Consider the following 17,630-nt stretch of genomic DNA (forward strand, 5'->3'; position numbering starts at 1 on the left):
GTGTATCTATATAATCTTACGGATCCACTACCCCAGAATGGCTACCCAGAGTGCCTTAGAATGCCTGCCGATAGCAATAATGCTGCAACTAACAACATAGTACAATACATGTTCTCTTAGGACTTGCATAAGAATATCTTTGGGATATATTGAGGAGTAGAATCCTTGGATCATGAGATCAGTGTATAATAAATTTGAATAAGTAGTAGCAGATTGTTCTCAAGAGGAACTGTCCATACTTATAAAAGCAGTATTTGAAGATTCCCATATTCCAACATCTCCCTTAACGTGTGCCGTTACCCAGTTTTCTAATTTTACCAATCCTGTTGTTGGTTTAATTTGCGTTTCTCTCATTACCAGTGAATTTAAACATCTCTTCATATGATTTGTTGACTGTAGAGTCAACACAATCCCTATCGAAATTTGAACAGGATTTTTTTTTTTAGAAATTGACAAACATCATTTATATAACAAGGCAAAAAATAATAAACACAATTTTGAAAAAAGAACAAAGTGGGAGGACTTTAACTTTCTGATTTCAAAACTTACTATAAAGGGACGGTCATCAGGATACTCTTAACACAACGGGAATAGAATGCAACTTTCTCAATCTGATAAAGACACTCAGTCGACAAGCTAAAACCACAAAGTCTAAGTGTTCCCTCCTCCCCAACAAAATCATTCCTAAAGTAATTCTTCCCCTAAAATGTCTTATCCTGTCCTGTCCTTTTCAATTTATTTCTTCTATGATCACTAAAAATCACTCATGTGGATCTCTAGAAGTTATCTAGAAAGACAAAGACTGACAGGGAGTTATCACTCCAATTTGATAAATCCCAAAGTTGATGATGACATGGACCACAGATCTGGATAGCAAATCCCAGGAGCTTAGAGGAAGTCCTTTAAGGACCACTCACCAACTTACTCTCCCTCCTCCCAAATTAAAACAAAATAAAGCTGAAAATGTCAAAGCTGTTCTCTTTCTCAGAACAGGAGTTTACTTAGAGGGCTCATCACCGCAAAGAAGGAAACTACTACTCACTGGGAAAGGCTGTTGTGTGTGAAAGTCAAGAGGAGTCTGGCTGGACCCGTGAGGGCAGTTCAGGGTGCTGCATGTGGTTGCTAACTTTGGAGGGCTTGATGGCAACTTTGGGTGCTTCATCAGAGACAGTTTTGGGTCTAGGCCCATGGAGTTACCCTGAAAAGAAACATTTCTAATGTTGGGCAGCAACAAATTACTCTTGGGCTCTGTTCTTCTTTCCAGGGATTGTTGGATCCCGAGGGGCTCCATGGTTAGGCTCATCCTCTCTCTCCCATGCTTTGCTTTTTCTTACTCTGATGTTTTTCTTACCCCAGCTAAGCTTCGTGGGGTCACATCCAGATGGGCACCCTAGATCAGGAGAGAAAGCCTCATGACGGAGCAGCACTCAGAGGGGCTGGACTCGTGTACATTTAGACTCTCACTTCAGTATTCATATTTCTTCAGAGCTCAGGAGATCCATGGTTGATGGAGGTACTGATTTACTTTGGAGTCTGGAGCCGTCAGCTGTGAACCTTGTGTGAGGTGGTCCTCTATAGCACCCTGGAGAAGTCTCAAGAGACAAAACCTCTTGCATCCTTGGACTGAGAGGTCCTGAAGGGTATAAATGATGTCTTTTCCACTTTAACTGTCAGCCCAGCTTGACATTGGTAGGCACAGTCAAGCCTGAGGGGAAGAGCAAACAGTGTGGGTCTGAGAAGGGACCCCAGGCTACTTCTTCCCCATGCAAATTAGGACGGTCACAGTGGCCTTTGCTGGAGTGTCAGATACACTACACCGAGGGACCAATCAATAAACGAGGAACTGAAAGTGGATGGAAGAGAACAACTTCCCATGTGAAAGAAATTCATGCCCAAGAGAACAAGTTTCAGAGACCCAGGGAGGGAAGGAAATGCTAAGTACTACCCTACATAGTGTCACATGCATTATCTTATAACAACAACTCATGTGAACTTGAGTCTGCAGTAAATCTAAAATATGGGACAAATTAAAGGACCTGCTTTGTTTTACACCATAATGTATTAATTTATTTTTCATTTTATGTCAGTTCTCTGCCATTAGAATATAATCCCCATGGGAACAAGACCTTATTTATCTTGTTCACTTCAGAGCCCCAAGGATTTGCCACTTATCTGACACATACTAGGTCCTCATTAAATAGTCAAATGAATGAATGAAAGACCAGAAACGTAAAGTGAACACAGAGCTGTCATGATTTATGACATGGAAGGAAAAGGAATAATTTCCATTGAGTATGACTGTGGGCCACAGAGTGTTCCAGGTGCCTTTTTTTTTTTTCTTTTTGCGGTACGCGGGCTTCTCACTGTTGTGGCCTCTCCCGTTGCGGAGCACAGGCTCCGGACGCGCAGGTTCAGCGGCCATGGCTCACGGGCCCAGCCGCTCCGCGGCATGTGGGATCTTCCCGGACCGGGGCACGAACCCGTGTCCCCTGCATCGGCAGGCGGACTCTCAACCACTGCGCCACCAGGGAAGCCCTCCAGGTGTCTTATTTAAGTTATATCGTTTAGCATTTTTACCAATTATTCAAGGCAAGGAATACTCTCTCCATTTTGCAAATAAGGAATTGGAGGCAATTCGAATTCAAGTTTCTGAGCAGAGGTCGTACAATAAGTAAGTGGCAGAAATAAAATTCACACCAGTGTCAATCTGATTCCAAGGGTTGTGTGTTTGAAAGTCTGGCACCTCAGCAGGAGGAGGAATGGTGTCAAGGCCATGACAGAGGCAATTACAATTACGTTTCAAAGTGAGGCTGCAGCCAGAGGATACATTCAGGAATTCTTTTTTTTTTTTCATTTTTAGTGACTTTTATTGTTTTCTTTTTATCAATAACTTTACAAGCAATACATGTTTATTGCACACAATTAGAAATACATAAAAGCACAAAGTGAAAAATAACAATCATGCATAATCGCCACCTCCCAGAGATAACCACAGTCTGCATTTTGCTGCATTTCCTCCCAGTGTCTACATATTTTTTAAAATTGAAATATCATTGACCTACACACTATGTTAGTTCAAAGTGTACAACATAGTGATTCAACAATTTGATACATTACAAAATGATCACCATAAGTCTAGTTACCATCTGTCATTGTAAAAGAATATTACAATATAATGACTATATTCCCCATTCTGTACATTTCATCACTGTGACTTACTTATTTTGTAACCAGAAGTTTGTACCTCTTAATGCCTCTCATTTATTTCACTCATCCTCTCACCCTCTCCCCTCTGGCAACCACTTGCTTGTTCTCTGTATCTACGAATCTATTTCCATTTTGTTATGTTTGTTCTTTTCTTTTCTTTTCTTTTTTTGTGGTACGCGGGCCTCTCACTGTTGTGGCCTCTCCCGTTGCAGAGCACAGGCTCCGGACGCGCAGGCTCAGCGGCCATGGCTCACAGGCCCAGCTGCTCCGCGGCATGTGGGATCCTCCCGGACCGGGGCACGAACCCGTGTCCCCTGCATCGGCAGGTGGACTCTCACCCACTGCGCCACCAGGGAAGCCCAGGGGTGCATTTTTGAGGACGATTACTATATATGTGATGACATGATACAAGTGTGCTTATGTTTAGGGAGATGATCTTTCAGACAGGTCCCGGCTGAATTTAAGGAACCATCTTGTCCTTAAAACCACTTTTCTGTGGGCACCCCACCAGCCTTGTGATCACTCATTTCTTTATTTCATACCTGTGAAGCCTGGGATAACTGCTGAATGATCAAGTGTTTTAGTCTATTTGTGCTATTATACCAGAATTCCAGAGACTGGGTGGCTTATAAGCAGACATTTATTTCTCAGTTCCGGAGGCTGTGAAGTCCAAGATCAAGGTGCTAGCAAAGTCAGTGTCTGGTGAGTGCCTGCTTCCTGGTTCATAGATGGCTGTCTTCTCACTATGTCCTCACATGGTGGAAGGGGTTAGGGAGCTCTCTGGGGCCTCTTTCACAATCCATTCATGATGGCTCTGCCTTCATGGCTTAATCATCTCCCAGAGGCCCCACCTTCTAATGCCATCACATTGGATGTAGGATTTCAACATAATTTTGAGTGGACACAGTCCACAGTCAGAGCTTCTAGTTCTGGCCTTAGCTTATTGGTTAGCTCAGTTTGAGTTCCACAGGCCTTCACCAAGGTATTGCAGCCAATCAGTGGTAGAAATGTCTCATGGATTTTCTCATTGATTGAAATAAATGCTCGAACTTTATATACAAAATACTGGGGATAAGTGTATGAAGCAGGCATAGCCTTATGGCACATGCTTGCTTATGTGAATACCACAGACAAATTTCTCTGAGTAAATATATAGGCAGGGATCATTTGCAATAGAGAGAAAACCAACTCAAAACAGTTTAGGCATGAAAAGACATTTATCAGCTCAAGTGTCTGAGGTATCTAGAAATACAGCTGCTTCAAGCAGGCCTGGTCTAGTGATTCCAGTGCTTCTTTCTGGGTCTTCATCTTATTCTCTCATTCTGCAGACAGGCTTTCTCTGTGTGATGGAGAATGTGACCCAAAGAAGCACCAGATTTATACCTTTCCAGGACGAGGTCCCTGATGCACATTCCTAGTTCCAAATGGAAATATTCTGGGAAAAAAATTCTGATTGGTCCAGCTGGAGCCACATGCCTGGACAAATTCAATCAAAATAGGGGAGGCCTGGTTTGAGCACCCAAACTCTGGTCAAGGGAAGGTGGTAGTGTGATTGACAGACACAGATGATTTGGTTTGGGAGAGGGGGAGAGAACTAGACTCAGAAAATGGCAGCTGTTCATTCAGTGATGGAACAAGAGACCAGAATTTCTTTACATATTCCTTTGCTGATCAGTCAGCATTTAACAAGGGTTCGTTAATAGTTGACTGGCTGTAGGCTTGCAGACTCTCAGAGAGCCTGGGTGAGAGAGCAGGGCGAGGGAGCAAAAGGAAACAATCTGCCTTGGATTGAGGGTGGGGAGGGGCACTCTGGAAGCAAAGGGTTCCTCTGATCCTCAGTGCCCCAAAGCTACAGTCCCTACACAGTTATCTAACTCTACTCATTCTTAAATTTATTTTATTTTTGGCTGCATTGGGTCTTCGTCGCTGTGTGCGGGCTTTCTCTAGTTGCAGCGAGCGAGGGTTACTCTTTGTTGCGGTGCACGGGCTTCTCATTGCGGAGGCTTCTCTTGTTGTGGAGCATGGGCTCTAGGTGCGTGGGCTTCGGTAGTTGTGGCATGTGGGCTCAGTAGTTGTGGCACACGGGCTTAGTTGTTCCGCAGCATGTGAGATCTTCCTGGACAAGGGATCGAACCCGTGTCCCCTGCATTGGCAGGTGGGTTCTCAACCATTGCACCACCAGGGAAGTCCCTCTACTCATCCTTTAAGAGCATATGAGGTATCACTCTTTTGGGAGCCCATTCCTATTTCCTCTCATCCACATCCTCAGCACCAACTCCCCCTTGCCTATCTGAGGATGGAGGCTCCTAATCCTTAGTGTCTTGGCCAGAGACCAAGAAGGAGTAAATGTTAATAAATATTTGCTGAATGACTAAAGAAATTTAAAGAATGTACTCAAAAAAAAAGAATATGAATATAAAGAACTTACCACCCCTTTATTATTGACCTGGCCTACTTACAGTTAAGTGGAATAGCATCCATAGTTCATTTTGATTAAAAACTGTGAAAACACAGAAGTCATATTTTCTCAAGCTCATTGCCACTGTCAAGAAGAAATTCAAGGTCATAACAGATTTTTCCTGGATTATATTAAGAAATTAATGTAGCTTAATCATACCTAATTTACTTTCTAGATTAACTAATACAAAAGTGTGATTAATATTTTTTGCAAACTAACAATTACAATCTGTGTATACATGATTTTAAGAATAATTTAACATGTTAACTTCAATATACAACTAAATTCTGATGTCATTATTTTAAATTTAAAGAAACAGATCCTTATAAGACCAAAATAACACACAGGCCACGAGGTTGGTTGGTCTTTATTTTCTCTCTGTCTCTTTTTTTTTTTTAAACAAGTATGCACCACAATGTTTCAAGTAAGGTGAATGCCATGAATATGAAACTTGCAGTCTGCAATATGTAGAATCCAGGGGAAGTGAATTAGACAGAAGTGATAGTTATTCTAATTAAACAGTCAGGTAACATCATGACAAGTTGGTCTGCAGCATTTAAGTTTCTTTTTCTTAAAGATTAGAGGTCCCATGTGGTCTCTAGTCTCTTATTTATTTATTTATTTATTTTTGACTGTTCCACATGGCTTGTGTGATCTTAGTTTCCCAACCAGGGATTGAACCTGGGCCCTAGGCAGTGAAAGCGCTGAGTCCTAACCACTTGACTTCTGGGGAATTCCCTCTAGTCTCATTGTTGTGTTTTATGTGAGACACATCACAGAATGGGAAATTTTCAGATCTCCAATAATGGCAGTACACACCTTTATTTTCTAAATCCTCAAGTTAAAACATGTACTGTCTTGAAGTCGTCTTTCTGGATATGAAGGCTTGCCGTAGATTTGCTGCAGTGATCTTAACATAAAATCTTTTGTCGGCCAGATGACCAATTGCAACTGTCCCAGCAGCAATGGTAACTGCTGTGATCCAACTGGTATCTTGGGTTTGAGTATACAAATCCTACTAAGGTTGCTCAGTTTTCCTTACTGACAAAGCCAGAATGAAGGCAGAGAAGACTTGGAGTGTTTTAAGAGGAATCTGTTGTTCCTACCTCTTTTTACCCAGAGCTCAGAAAGAAGGAGAAAAAGGATATCATCTCTTTTATGACTCACATTAGTCTGCTCTGGCTGCTAAAGAAAAATGCCATAGCTTGGGTGGCTTTAACAACAGAAATGTATTTTCTCACAGTTCTGGAGGCTGGAAGTTTAAGATCAAAGTGTTGCCAGGTTTGGTTTCTCCTGGGGTCTCCTCCTTGGCTTGTAGATAGTCTTACATGGTCTTTCCTCTGTGTGTGCTCACACTCATGGCCCTTTCTCTTCTTATAAGGACACTAGTAATATTGGATTAGGCCCCAACTATATTACCTCATTTAAATTTAATTACTTCTTCAAAGGTCTTTTCTCTTAGTATAGTCACATTGGAGGTTAGGGCTTCAACATATGAATTTTTGAAGAACACTATTCAGTCCGTAACATGGTCTTTGGATCTTTTGGTGTGTTGTCAAAGGAGGTAGATAACCTCTGTCTTCCATGGGAACTGGCCAGGCCAGAAGAGTCTCTGGCTCTCTGAGTAGATGAGTAGAGAGCAGGGAAGTCAGCCATGATGCTGTTTCCTGCTCAAAGTTTTCTCCACTCAATTGGGTACAGGCTGGAGCCTAGATAAGCAGTGCCAGCTGCTGTAAGCCTCCCTTGTCCTCCAGGACCATCCGTTCCCCTTCCTACTTTCTGAGCCTCAGTTATTGACAGAGGCCTTTTACTTTAATTAATATTTTTCTGGACATTTTCTCCAGCTCCCAAATTTTAATCTGTAGTTTTGTGCTCTTCTCCCATCATCTTAGGTTTTTTATAGGTCAGCTGGATCTATATATACTCATCATAGTCTCTAGCTTTATAAGTTTTACAAGTGACAATTTGTGTTCATAAACAGTATTTTCAAAGTAGTTTTGGACTGGAAATTGAGCTATTGTAAGTGATGTGGGTAGTAAAAGGAAGGTCTTCTAATAAGTTAAGGTTCCCTCTCAAACCCTCTTTTCCTATTAGTCCTACCCTGTATTCTCCCCTGCCATAAAAGCAGCAACTTCATCCTTACATATGGGATTAACCTGCTACCTGACAAAGTAGGAAGGATTCAACTTCATACATAGTTCGGGGTAGGGAAGAAGTTTACTGATTGATTGACTGATTGATTGATTGATGGTTCACTGTAAAGTGCTCTATAGAAGCAGTGCTAGCTAGTGGAATGTTCACGAGCTTTTAATCTGATCAGTCTGGGTTTGAAGATTATCTCTGAGAAGTTAAAAAATTCAGTCACATAGCCCCTGAATGATAGGGTTTCGGGGCATCACTGGATGTGTCAGGGTGAATCTTAACCTTGTTGAGTGGTGGAGTCTGGAGACTGTACTAGGATGTGCGATAGTGAATCCCAGGGGAGAACTTGCAGTCACAGTGGGGCTCCCAAGGCTTAGAAAAATGCTCCTCTCTGCCTTTAAAATGGAAAATAAGATGTTTTCACCAAGAATATTAATGAATAATTGCAAGGGTGGTCATTTCTGGCTTCTCTGTATTGAAGACTGGCCAATTCTGTCTGGGAAATGTAACATTTACTCTGACTGGCCTTGGCTCAAGCTAACATTAGGAGGGTTCTACTACTGTAATGAAAGGAGAGGACAGTTATTGGAGACTTACCATAGTTGTGGTTGTGGGATTTCTCTAAGGAAAAGGATGTTCTCCAGTATCTTTCATCCTGAGAAGAGATGGGTGAGTTCTATTATAGGAAATGAGGACTCAAAAGAAGCACTTAAACTTAGGTGAGGAAGAAACTTTCTATTCTTTCTGTGAGTGGAAAATGAAGAGGGCACTCCAATTATGAGAAGGCAAGCTGGACTTTCAAGAGTTTGGCCAATAGCTGTAGCAGGGAGAGAATCTAATACTCATAGATATACCTGGGGTTGTTCTGGGAATACATATCTAGCAGGAGTTCAAATTATTCTTTGTGTGGAAACTCTTTTCTGTTGTACAAACAGTTTGAGACACATATCTTAAAAAATTGCACTCTAGTATCACTGTGGGGCATTGTGGGAAAATGTTTGTCTTCCCTAGGGTGAAATTGTAGTAAAGAACCAGTAGGTTAAGGAAAGGTGGTCTTTAAATTGAAGGAGGTGATGTGTAGCAGAGAGGAATATGTTAAAAAAACTGGGCTAGTGGTCCAGGCCATTGTAATTTGAGCAATAAAATGAAGTGTGCCTTGAGATATAAGGAAGCAGATTCTGGAATATAATATAATGTTTACATCTCCATTTTATAAACAAATGCTCATATGTGGATAAGTGATTTGTTCAAGGCCACACAGCTAAAAAGTGCCAGACCCAGAATGTTAGCCCAGGAGCACTGGATCTGTATTTCTATACTCTTAGATTCTGTACCACAGCCCTCAGAGATATGGCTGTCTTCTCTAGATCAGCATCATCACATTTGTCTAATAGCCCTACAGCTAATTGTGCCCTCAAACTCTCTAACCTGGTGCTGTCCAATATGGTAGCCACTAGCTGCATGGGACTACTGAGCACTTGAAATATGGCTAGTATGATGAAATATGCTGTAATAGTAATATACATATGAGATTTCAAAGGTGTAGTACAATAAAAGAATGTAAATCTCTTAGATAATTTTTACATTAATTGCACATTGAAATGATAATGTTTTGGATTTACTGCATTAAGTAAAATTTATTATTAATATTCATTTCATCTATTTATTTTTACATTTTAAAAGCATCTTTATTGGAGTATAATTGCTTTACAATCTTTATTGGAGTTAGTTTCTTCTGTATGACAAAGTGAATCAGCTTGAGTTTATTTTTATGTATGGTGTTAGGAAGTGTTCTAATTTCATTCTTTTACAAGTAGCTGTCCCGTTTTCCCATCACGACTTTTTTTTTTTTTTTTTTTTGCGGTACGTGGGCCTCTTACTGTTGTGGCCTCTCCCGTTGCAGAGCACAGGCTCCGGACGTGCAGGCTCAGTGGCCATGGCTCACGGGCCCAGCTGCTCCATAGCATGTGGGATCTTCCCGGACCAGGGCACGAACCCGCGTCCCCTGCATCGGCAGGCAGACTCTCAACCACTGCGCCACCAGGGAAGCCCCCATCACCACTTATTGATGAGGCTGTCTTTTCTCCATTGTATATTCTTGCCTCCTTTATCAAAGATAAGGTAACCACATGTGTGTGGGTTTATCTCTGGGCTTTCTATCCTGTTCCATTGATCTATATTTCTGTTTTTGTACCAGTACCATACTGTCTTGATTACTGTAGCTTTGTAATATAGTCTGAAGTCAGGGAGCCTGATTCCTCCAGCTCCGTTTTTCTTTCTCAAGATTACTTTGGCTATTTGGGGTCTTTTGTGTTTCCATACAAATTGTAAAAAATTTTTGTTCTAGTTCTGTGAAAAATACCCTTGGTAGTTTGATAGGGATTGCACTGAATTTGTAGATTGCTTTGGGTAGTATAGTCATTTTCACAGTGTTGATTCTTCCAATCCAAGAACATGGTATATCTCTCCATCTGTTTGTGTGATCTTTAACTTCTTTCCTCAGTGTCTTATAGTTTTCTGCATACAGGTCTTTTGTCTCCTTAGGTAGGTTTATTCCTAGGTATTTTATTCTTTTTGTTGCAATGGTAAATGGGAGGATTTCCTTAATTTCTCTTTCAGATTTTTCATCATTAGTATATAGGAATGCAAGAGATTTTTGTGCATTAATTTTGTATCCTGCTACTTTACCAAATTCATTGATTAGCTCTAGTAGTTTTCTGGTGGCATCTTTAGGATTCTCTATGTAAGCAGTGACAAGTTTACTTCTTTTCCAATTTGGATTCCTTCTATTTCTTTTTATTCTCTGATTTATGTGGCTAAAACTTCCGAAAGTATGTTGAATAATAGTGGTGCGAGTGGGCACCCTTGTCTTGTTCCTGATTTTAGAGGAAATGGTTTCAGTTTTTCACCATTGAGAACAATGTTGGCTGTGGGTTTGTCATATATGGCCTTTATTATGTTGAGGTAAGTTCTCTCTATGCTTACTTCCTGGAGAGTTTTTTTTTTTTTTTTTTTTTTAATCATAAATGGGTGTTGAATTTTGTCAAAAGCTTTTTCTGCATCTACTGAGATTATCATATGGTTTTTATCCTTCAGTTTGTTAATATGGTGTATCACATTGATTGATTTGCATATATTGAAGAATCTTTGCATTTCTGGGATAAAACTCACTTGATCATGGTGTATGATCCTTTTAATGTGCTGTTGGATTTTGTTTGTTAGTATTTTGTTGAGGATTTTTGCATCTATGTTTATCAGTGATATTGGTCTGTAGTTTTCTTTTTTTGTAGTATCTTTGTCTGGTTTTGGTATCAGGGTGACGGTGGCCTCATAGAAAGAGTTTGGGAGTGTTCCTCCCTCTGCTATATTTTGGAATAGTTTGAGAAAGATTAACGTTATCTCTTCTCTAAATGTTTGATAGAATTTACCCATGAAGCTATCTGGTCCTGGGCTTTTGTTTGTTGGAAGATTTTTAACCACAGTTTCAATTTCAGTGCTTGTGATTTGTGTTTATATTTTCTGTTTCTTCCTGGTTCAGTCTTGGAAGGTTGTGCTTTTCTAAGAATTTGTCCATTTCTTCCAGGTTGTCCATTTTATTGGCATATAGTTGCTTGTAGTAATCTCTCGTGATTCTTTGTATTTCTGCAGTGTCAGTTGTTACTTCTCCTTTTTCATTTCTGATTCTGTTGATATGAGTCTTCTCCTTTTTTTCTTGATGAGTCTGGCTAGTGGTTTATCAATTTTGTTTATCTTCTCAGAGAACCAGCTTTTAGTTTTATTGATCTTTGCTATTGTTTTCTTCATTTCTTTTTCATTTTTTTCTGATTTGAACTTTATGATTTCTTTCCTTCTGCTAACTTTGGGTTTTTTTTGTTCTTCTTTCTCTAATTGTTTTAGGTGTAAGGTTAGGTTGTTTATTTGAGATGTTTGTTGTTTCTTAAGGTAGGATTGTATTGCTATAAACTTCCCTCTTAGAACTGCTTTTGCAGTATCCCATAGGCTTTGGTTTGTAGTGTTTTCATTGTCATTTGTCTCAAGGTATTTTTTGATTTCCTCTTTGATTTCTTCAGTGATTTCTTGGTTATTTAGTAATGTATTGTTTAGCCTCCATGTGTTTGTATTTTTTACAGATTTTTTTCCTGTAATTGATATCTAGTCTCATAGCATTGTGGTTGGAAAAGATACTTGATACAATTTCAATTTTCTTAAATTTACCATTGCTTGATTTGTGACCCAGGATATTATCTATCCTTGAGAATGTTCCATGAGCACTTGAGAAGAAAATGTATTCTGTTGTTTTTGGATGGAATGTCTTATAAATATCAATTAATTCCATCTTGTTTAATGTGTCATTTAAAGCTTGTGTTTCCTTATTTATTTTCATTTTGGATGATCTGTCCATTGGTGAAAGTGGGGTGTTAAAGTCCCCTACTATGATTGTGTTACTGCCGATTTCCCTTTTTATGGCTGTTAGCATTTACCTTATATATTGAAGTGCTCCTATGTTGGTTGCATAAATATTTACAATTGCTATATCGTCTTGGATTGATCCCTTGACCATTATGTAGTGTCCTTCTTTGTCTCTGGTAATAGGTTTTATTTTAAAGCCTATTTTGTCTGATATGAGAATTGCTACTCCAGCTTTCTTTTGATTTCCATTTGCATGGAATATCTTTTTACATCCCCTCACTTTCAGTCTGTATGAGTCCCTAGGTCTGAAGTGGGTCTCTTGTAGACACCATATATATATGGGTCTTGTTTTTGTATACATTCAGCCAGTGTGTGTTTTTTGGTTGGAGCAATTAATCCATTTACAGTTAAGGTAATTATTGATATGTATGTTCTTATTACCATTTTCTTAATTGTTTTGGGTTTGTCATTGTAGATCTTTTTCTCTTGTGTTTCCTGCCTAGAGAAGTTCATTTAGCATTTGTTGTAAAGCTGGTTTGGTGGTGCTGAATTCTCTTAGCTTTTGCTTGTCTCTAATGGTTTTAATTTCTCCATTGAATCTGAATGAGATCCTTGCTGGGTAGAGTAATCTTGGTTGTAGGTTTTTCCTATAAAATTGAAAGCATCACTTTAAATATGTCCTGACACTCCTTTCTAGCTTGAAGAGTTTCTGCTGAAAGATCAGCTGTTAACCTTATGTGGATTCCTTTGTATGTTATTTGTTGTTTATCCCTTGCTGCTTTTAATATGTTTTCTTTGTATTTAATTTTTGATAGTTTGATTAATATGTGTCTTTGCATGTTTCTCCTTGGATTTATCCTGTATGGGGCTCTCTGCATTTCCTGCACTTGATTAACTATTTCCTTTCCCATGTTAGGGAAGTTTTCAAGTATAATCTTTTCAAATATTTTCTCAAACTGTTTCTTTTTCTCTTCTTCTTGGACCCCTATAATTCGAAAGTTGGTGTATTTAATGTTGTCCCAGAGGTCTCTGAGACTGTCCTCAATTCTTTTCATTCTTTTTTCTTTATTCTGCTCTGTGGTTGTTATTTCCACTATTTTGTCTTCTAGGTCACTTATCTGTTCTTCTGCTTCAGTTATTCTGCTATTGATTCCTTGTAGAGAATTTTAAATTTCATTTATTGTGTTGTTCATCATCTTTTGTTCTTCTAGGTCCTTGTTAAACATCTCTTGTATTTTCTCCATTCTATTTGCAAGATTTTAGATAATCTTTACAGTCGTTACTCTGAATTTTTTAGGTAGACTGTCTATTTCCTCTTCATTTGTTTGGTCTGGTGGGTTTTTATCTTGCTCCTTCATCTGCTGCACTTCTCTGTCTTCTCATTTTGCTTAACTTACTGTGTTTGGGGTCTCCTTTTCACAGGCTGCGGGTTTGTAGTTCCCATTATTTTTGGTGCCTGCACCCAGTGGGTAAGTTTGGCTTGTGTAAGCCTCCTGGTTGAGGAGACTTGTGCCTGTGTTCTGGTTGGTGGGGCTGGATGTTGCATTTCTGGTGGGCAGGGCTGCATCTGGTGGGGCAATACTTTTTTAAAGCATTTTAAAATGCTTTTTATCTTTTCAGACCTTATTTTTACATTTTTTAATGTGGCTACTAGAAAATTAAAAATTACCTACATGATTTGCATCTGTGGTCTGTATCCTGTATCTATTGGAAGCACCACTCTACCGATTTCCTGTTGTCCCACTGGGAATTATGTTGAAAATGCCTTGGCTCAGAGATAGAAGTCATATATCTTCTCCATTACCCCTCTTCCCTCCTTCATTCCCCCATATTTTTATCTTAAATGGGCTCGTGAATTTAGGTTATGTTCTTCTGTGGAGAAGGTGGACTTCCTCTCTCCACATTCTATTTTGCATATGGTTCTTTCTGTGGGAAAAAATCTATGAAAAAAGAAAATATGTCTGCTATTTTCATTCCTGTTGCCCCAAGAAAAGCACATAATATGAGAACCATAAATCTTCATTACAGAAGCTTATTTTGGGCCATCCACGGGCCAAATTCAATGTTGTAGTCAATATTCCTGGTGCTTGCTTTCTCCTGGGCATGTAAACTAAACTTCTATTTCTTTCTAGCTCTATCTCCTCTGTGCGTCTCCTGAGAGAATGATAACATTACGTAAACTGTGGGTGCTTAAACAGTGTTTATTGAATGACTGATGATAAAGGAAACAGCTCTATGTCTCAGTTTATAGACAGAAAAGAGAAAGAGGAACTTGGTGTTTTAAAGGAAAGACCCACATCCCTGCTCATTTTCTTCCTCCAGCTCCAATCATGTTGTCAGCAGTGTCTATGGTGGTGGTGTTGGTGGTGGGGAGTCAGTGGCTGAATCTCTTCTTTTTTTGGTGTCACTCTTGGTAGAAGTAGCAGTGTGTATTATCTTTCCTGCGATCATGGTGTTGGTGGTGACAGACTTCACAGTGGTGGCAGCTGGGATGATGATGGTGTTGATGTTGGCAAAAGAGTTGACATTTTTGAATTTGGGTAGAAGAGCTAAAATATGATTTTTTGCTTGCGTCACAACACTAAAATTCTTGGTAATTTTTAGCACTTTCTGAGAGTCCTCTTCAAGTGTGTGGAGCATTTCATTTTGTATGTAGCTTTTTATCAATCCAACCACTTTTGGTCCAATACAACATTTTTTCTTTTTACATTTATTTACCTCTTTTTCATCCATGGCACAGTGGTCTTTGCATTTCCCAAAGCCCATTACACATTTTCCCAAGCCAAAGTATTCTGCACAAAGAAAAGAGAAAACCAAAGTGCTAAGGTTAATAACTAGATATGATGTTAAAATTGCTGGAGCAAGAGGAATAGAGGCAGAGGGAGTTTGTTAATGCTAAATTTTAAGTACAGTGGTTAGGAATGTTGGTGGAGGCAACTGGCAGGCCAAGACAGTCTTTGTACACCTCTGAAATCCAAAATAAATCTCTAGTCTCCCTTCATTGAATAATTTAAAAAATCTAAAGAAGAAAAAGGAATGCAATTATTTGCTTCAGGATAAGATTTTAGACCTCTAATCGTAGGCACTTGTAGAATATCACTATCTCTCCCCATGATCCTAGGAAATACCAACAAGAGTAAAATCTATCATAAAACTAATTCAAGCAAGAATTTTAAAAGAGAATCAATAGGACTATCAGAAGTTCTGGGTTCTTGCCAAACTCAGTGGTCCATGACCTCACTCTTCTTGACAATCACTTGACCTGTGGTTCTTGGAGCATGGTGTTCTATCATTTTCAGCCTCTCTGGACACTATGTCCCTCAGAGGTTTTATTTATTATCATAGCCTTAACCTCATCTCTATGAGATGACTCCCACATTGTTATCTATATCTCTGGATTCCCTGCTTAGAGTAGGTACCTCATCTTCATCTGTTGGATGATTTTTCCATCCCATTGTTCCATCTATTTCTCTTTTCCAAATCAAGAAGCTTCTCCCTCACTCAACAATTCAACTGATTTTCTGTAAAGCACAAGAGATTTATGTAGCACCTAATGTTCACATACATTTCAATATTGTTTCTCACTAAAGACAACACTGTAAAATTCTTGTATTTTAAGCAGCTACACTGATTAACCCTACTATCTTATGTGGAATTTGAGGCTCAAATTTGACTTTACCCAAGATGACACAGCCATACTGGCTTATATTATAACCCTTCTCTTAAGGTCCCAAGATAAAAAAAAATAGAAACATCTTTGACTCTTTTTCTTTGCCTTCCTAGACCCATTGCCAATTTAATATCTGGATGATTCTTGTATTTTGAAACAAGTCTCAATGTTTCTATCTTCTTTTCAAAAAAGAGTGGCCAATCCTCTGATTCAGCTTTTTGCCATGATGGGTTCCTAGATCCTCCTATGGGTAATTTGGGGATTTCTAATAAAACAAAGGCTGAGAGAAGGAATGAAATTCTATAAAAATCTGAAAAATTTGAGATGGAGAACATAGACCTGTTTACTGGATCCCGAGAGGAGATTTTCTGAGTGTAAGGGTAAGGATTTCCTCCTTATTATACCAAGGTACAAACTGATAGGAACCTTTACTTCAAGAGATAGTTTAAATTAGAAAAAAGAGCAAAAATGAGATAGACTTGGCATGAGTCCCAGAAGACAACTATTAGAGGGCAGGAAGGCAGTTTTATATGTTGGATAATTTCTGAGTACACAAAGAACACCCTACTTTCTCTGTAGTTTCCTGTGTTTCCCCATCAGACACAGTCTGGGGTTGGAGCCTATGGGGATATGTGGGGGATGGTGTATGACTGATGCAATACATAAACTTTTCAGCCATATCTTTGGCATCTCATTTTTTAGCATCTCTTTGGGTTCCCATTATCGTGGACAGCCAAATCCCTGCTTTCTCAAACCGCTCCCTCTTAAACCTAGGATTTCACATTACCTGTGTTCACCTGGTACTGTAGCATGAGGCTGGCAAAGATAGGAAAAAGGAGCTTCATGGCTGGGTGCCAGAGAGGAAGCCTTCGATCTGAGTTCGTGTTCTTGAGCTCCAGCCTTTATTGGCATCTTCATGGCCTTAGGCTATGAGCAGTAAAGTGCAGCCAAATCTCACAGCAATTGTGTTTTCTATGATTCTGTTTGAGAATAGCCTTTCCTGAAGACCTCATGCAACAAATTTCCTGTTCTTGATCCTGGGGGGGGGGGGGGGAATATAAGACACATAAGATATGAAAGAAAATCCAAACCCTTTACACCTCTCCTTCTTAAGGTTTATTCAGGGCAAGAGTAATACATCTGCTTCACAATTTGTGAGCCTAGTTTTGCCTAAGGCATTTAGTGTATGAGATTCAGAAGAGCAGAACTTCCTATAACCATAGACTCCTGGAGAAGAGTGACTCTGTCTTTTTTGTACTCTTGTTTCCAGTGGCCAGTATGGGTACTGAATCAACATAAAAACTCAATACATGTTTGTTGAATGAGTTTGTGGGAGGCAGTTCTTGGCATAACTTTAACTTCTTAAAAAAATGATATATAATTAACATATAACATTATATTAATTTCAAGTGTATATCATAAGGATTCAATATTTGTATATATCCTCAGAAGTGGAATTGCTGGATTATATGGTAGTTCTATTTTTATTTTTTTGAGAAACCTCCATATTATTTGTAGAGTGACTGAACCAGTTTACATTCCTACCAACAGTGTACATAGGTTTCCTTTTCTCCTCACCTTTTACATCTTTGCCAACACCTATCTCATCTTCTTGATGATAGACATTCTAACAAGTGTGAGGTGATATCTCATCATGGTTTTGATTTGCATTTTCCTGGTGATTAGTGATGTTGAACATCTTTTTATGTACCTGTTGGCCGTCTGTATGTCTTCTTTGGAAAA

At 39.2% G+C, this 17,630-nt stretch overlaps 1 protein-coding gene across 1 annotated transcript; it reads right to left on the minus strand.

Moving 5' to 3' along the window:
- Window positions 1-14,563: 14,563 nt before the first annotated feature.
- On the minus strand, window positions 14,564-16,732 carry DEFB129 (defensin beta 129). The gene is made up of 2 exons (XM_059038827.1): window positions 16,675-16,732; window positions 14,564-15,009 (listed from the first exon to the last, which is right to left on the minus strand). Exons 1-2 carry the CDS (start codon window positions 16,730-16,732, stop codon window positions 14,564-14,566), a joined length of 504 nt encoding a protein of 167 aa, XP_058894810.1.
- Window positions 16,733-17,630: the final 898 nt, after the last annotated feature.

Source organism: Kogia breviceps, chromosome 14 (assembly GCF_026419965.1).
Source record: "Kogia breviceps isolate mKogBre1 chromosome 14, mKogBre1 haplotype 1, whole genome shotgun sequence".
Lineage (NCBI taxonomy): Eukaryota > Metazoa > Chordata > Mammalia > Artiodactyla > Physeteridae > Kogia > Kogia breviceps.

Excerpts from the sequence above, each read along its gene's own strand:
- DEFB129 (XM_059038827.1), bottom strand. The coding sequence starts at position 16,732 with ATGAAGCTCCTTTTTCCTATCTTTGCCAGCCTCATGCTACAGTACCAG. Across the intron at positions 15,010-16,674 it reads ACAGTACCAGGTGAACACAG|AATACTTTGGCTTGGGAAAA; the intron begins GTAATGTGAAAT and ends TTCTTTGTGCAG.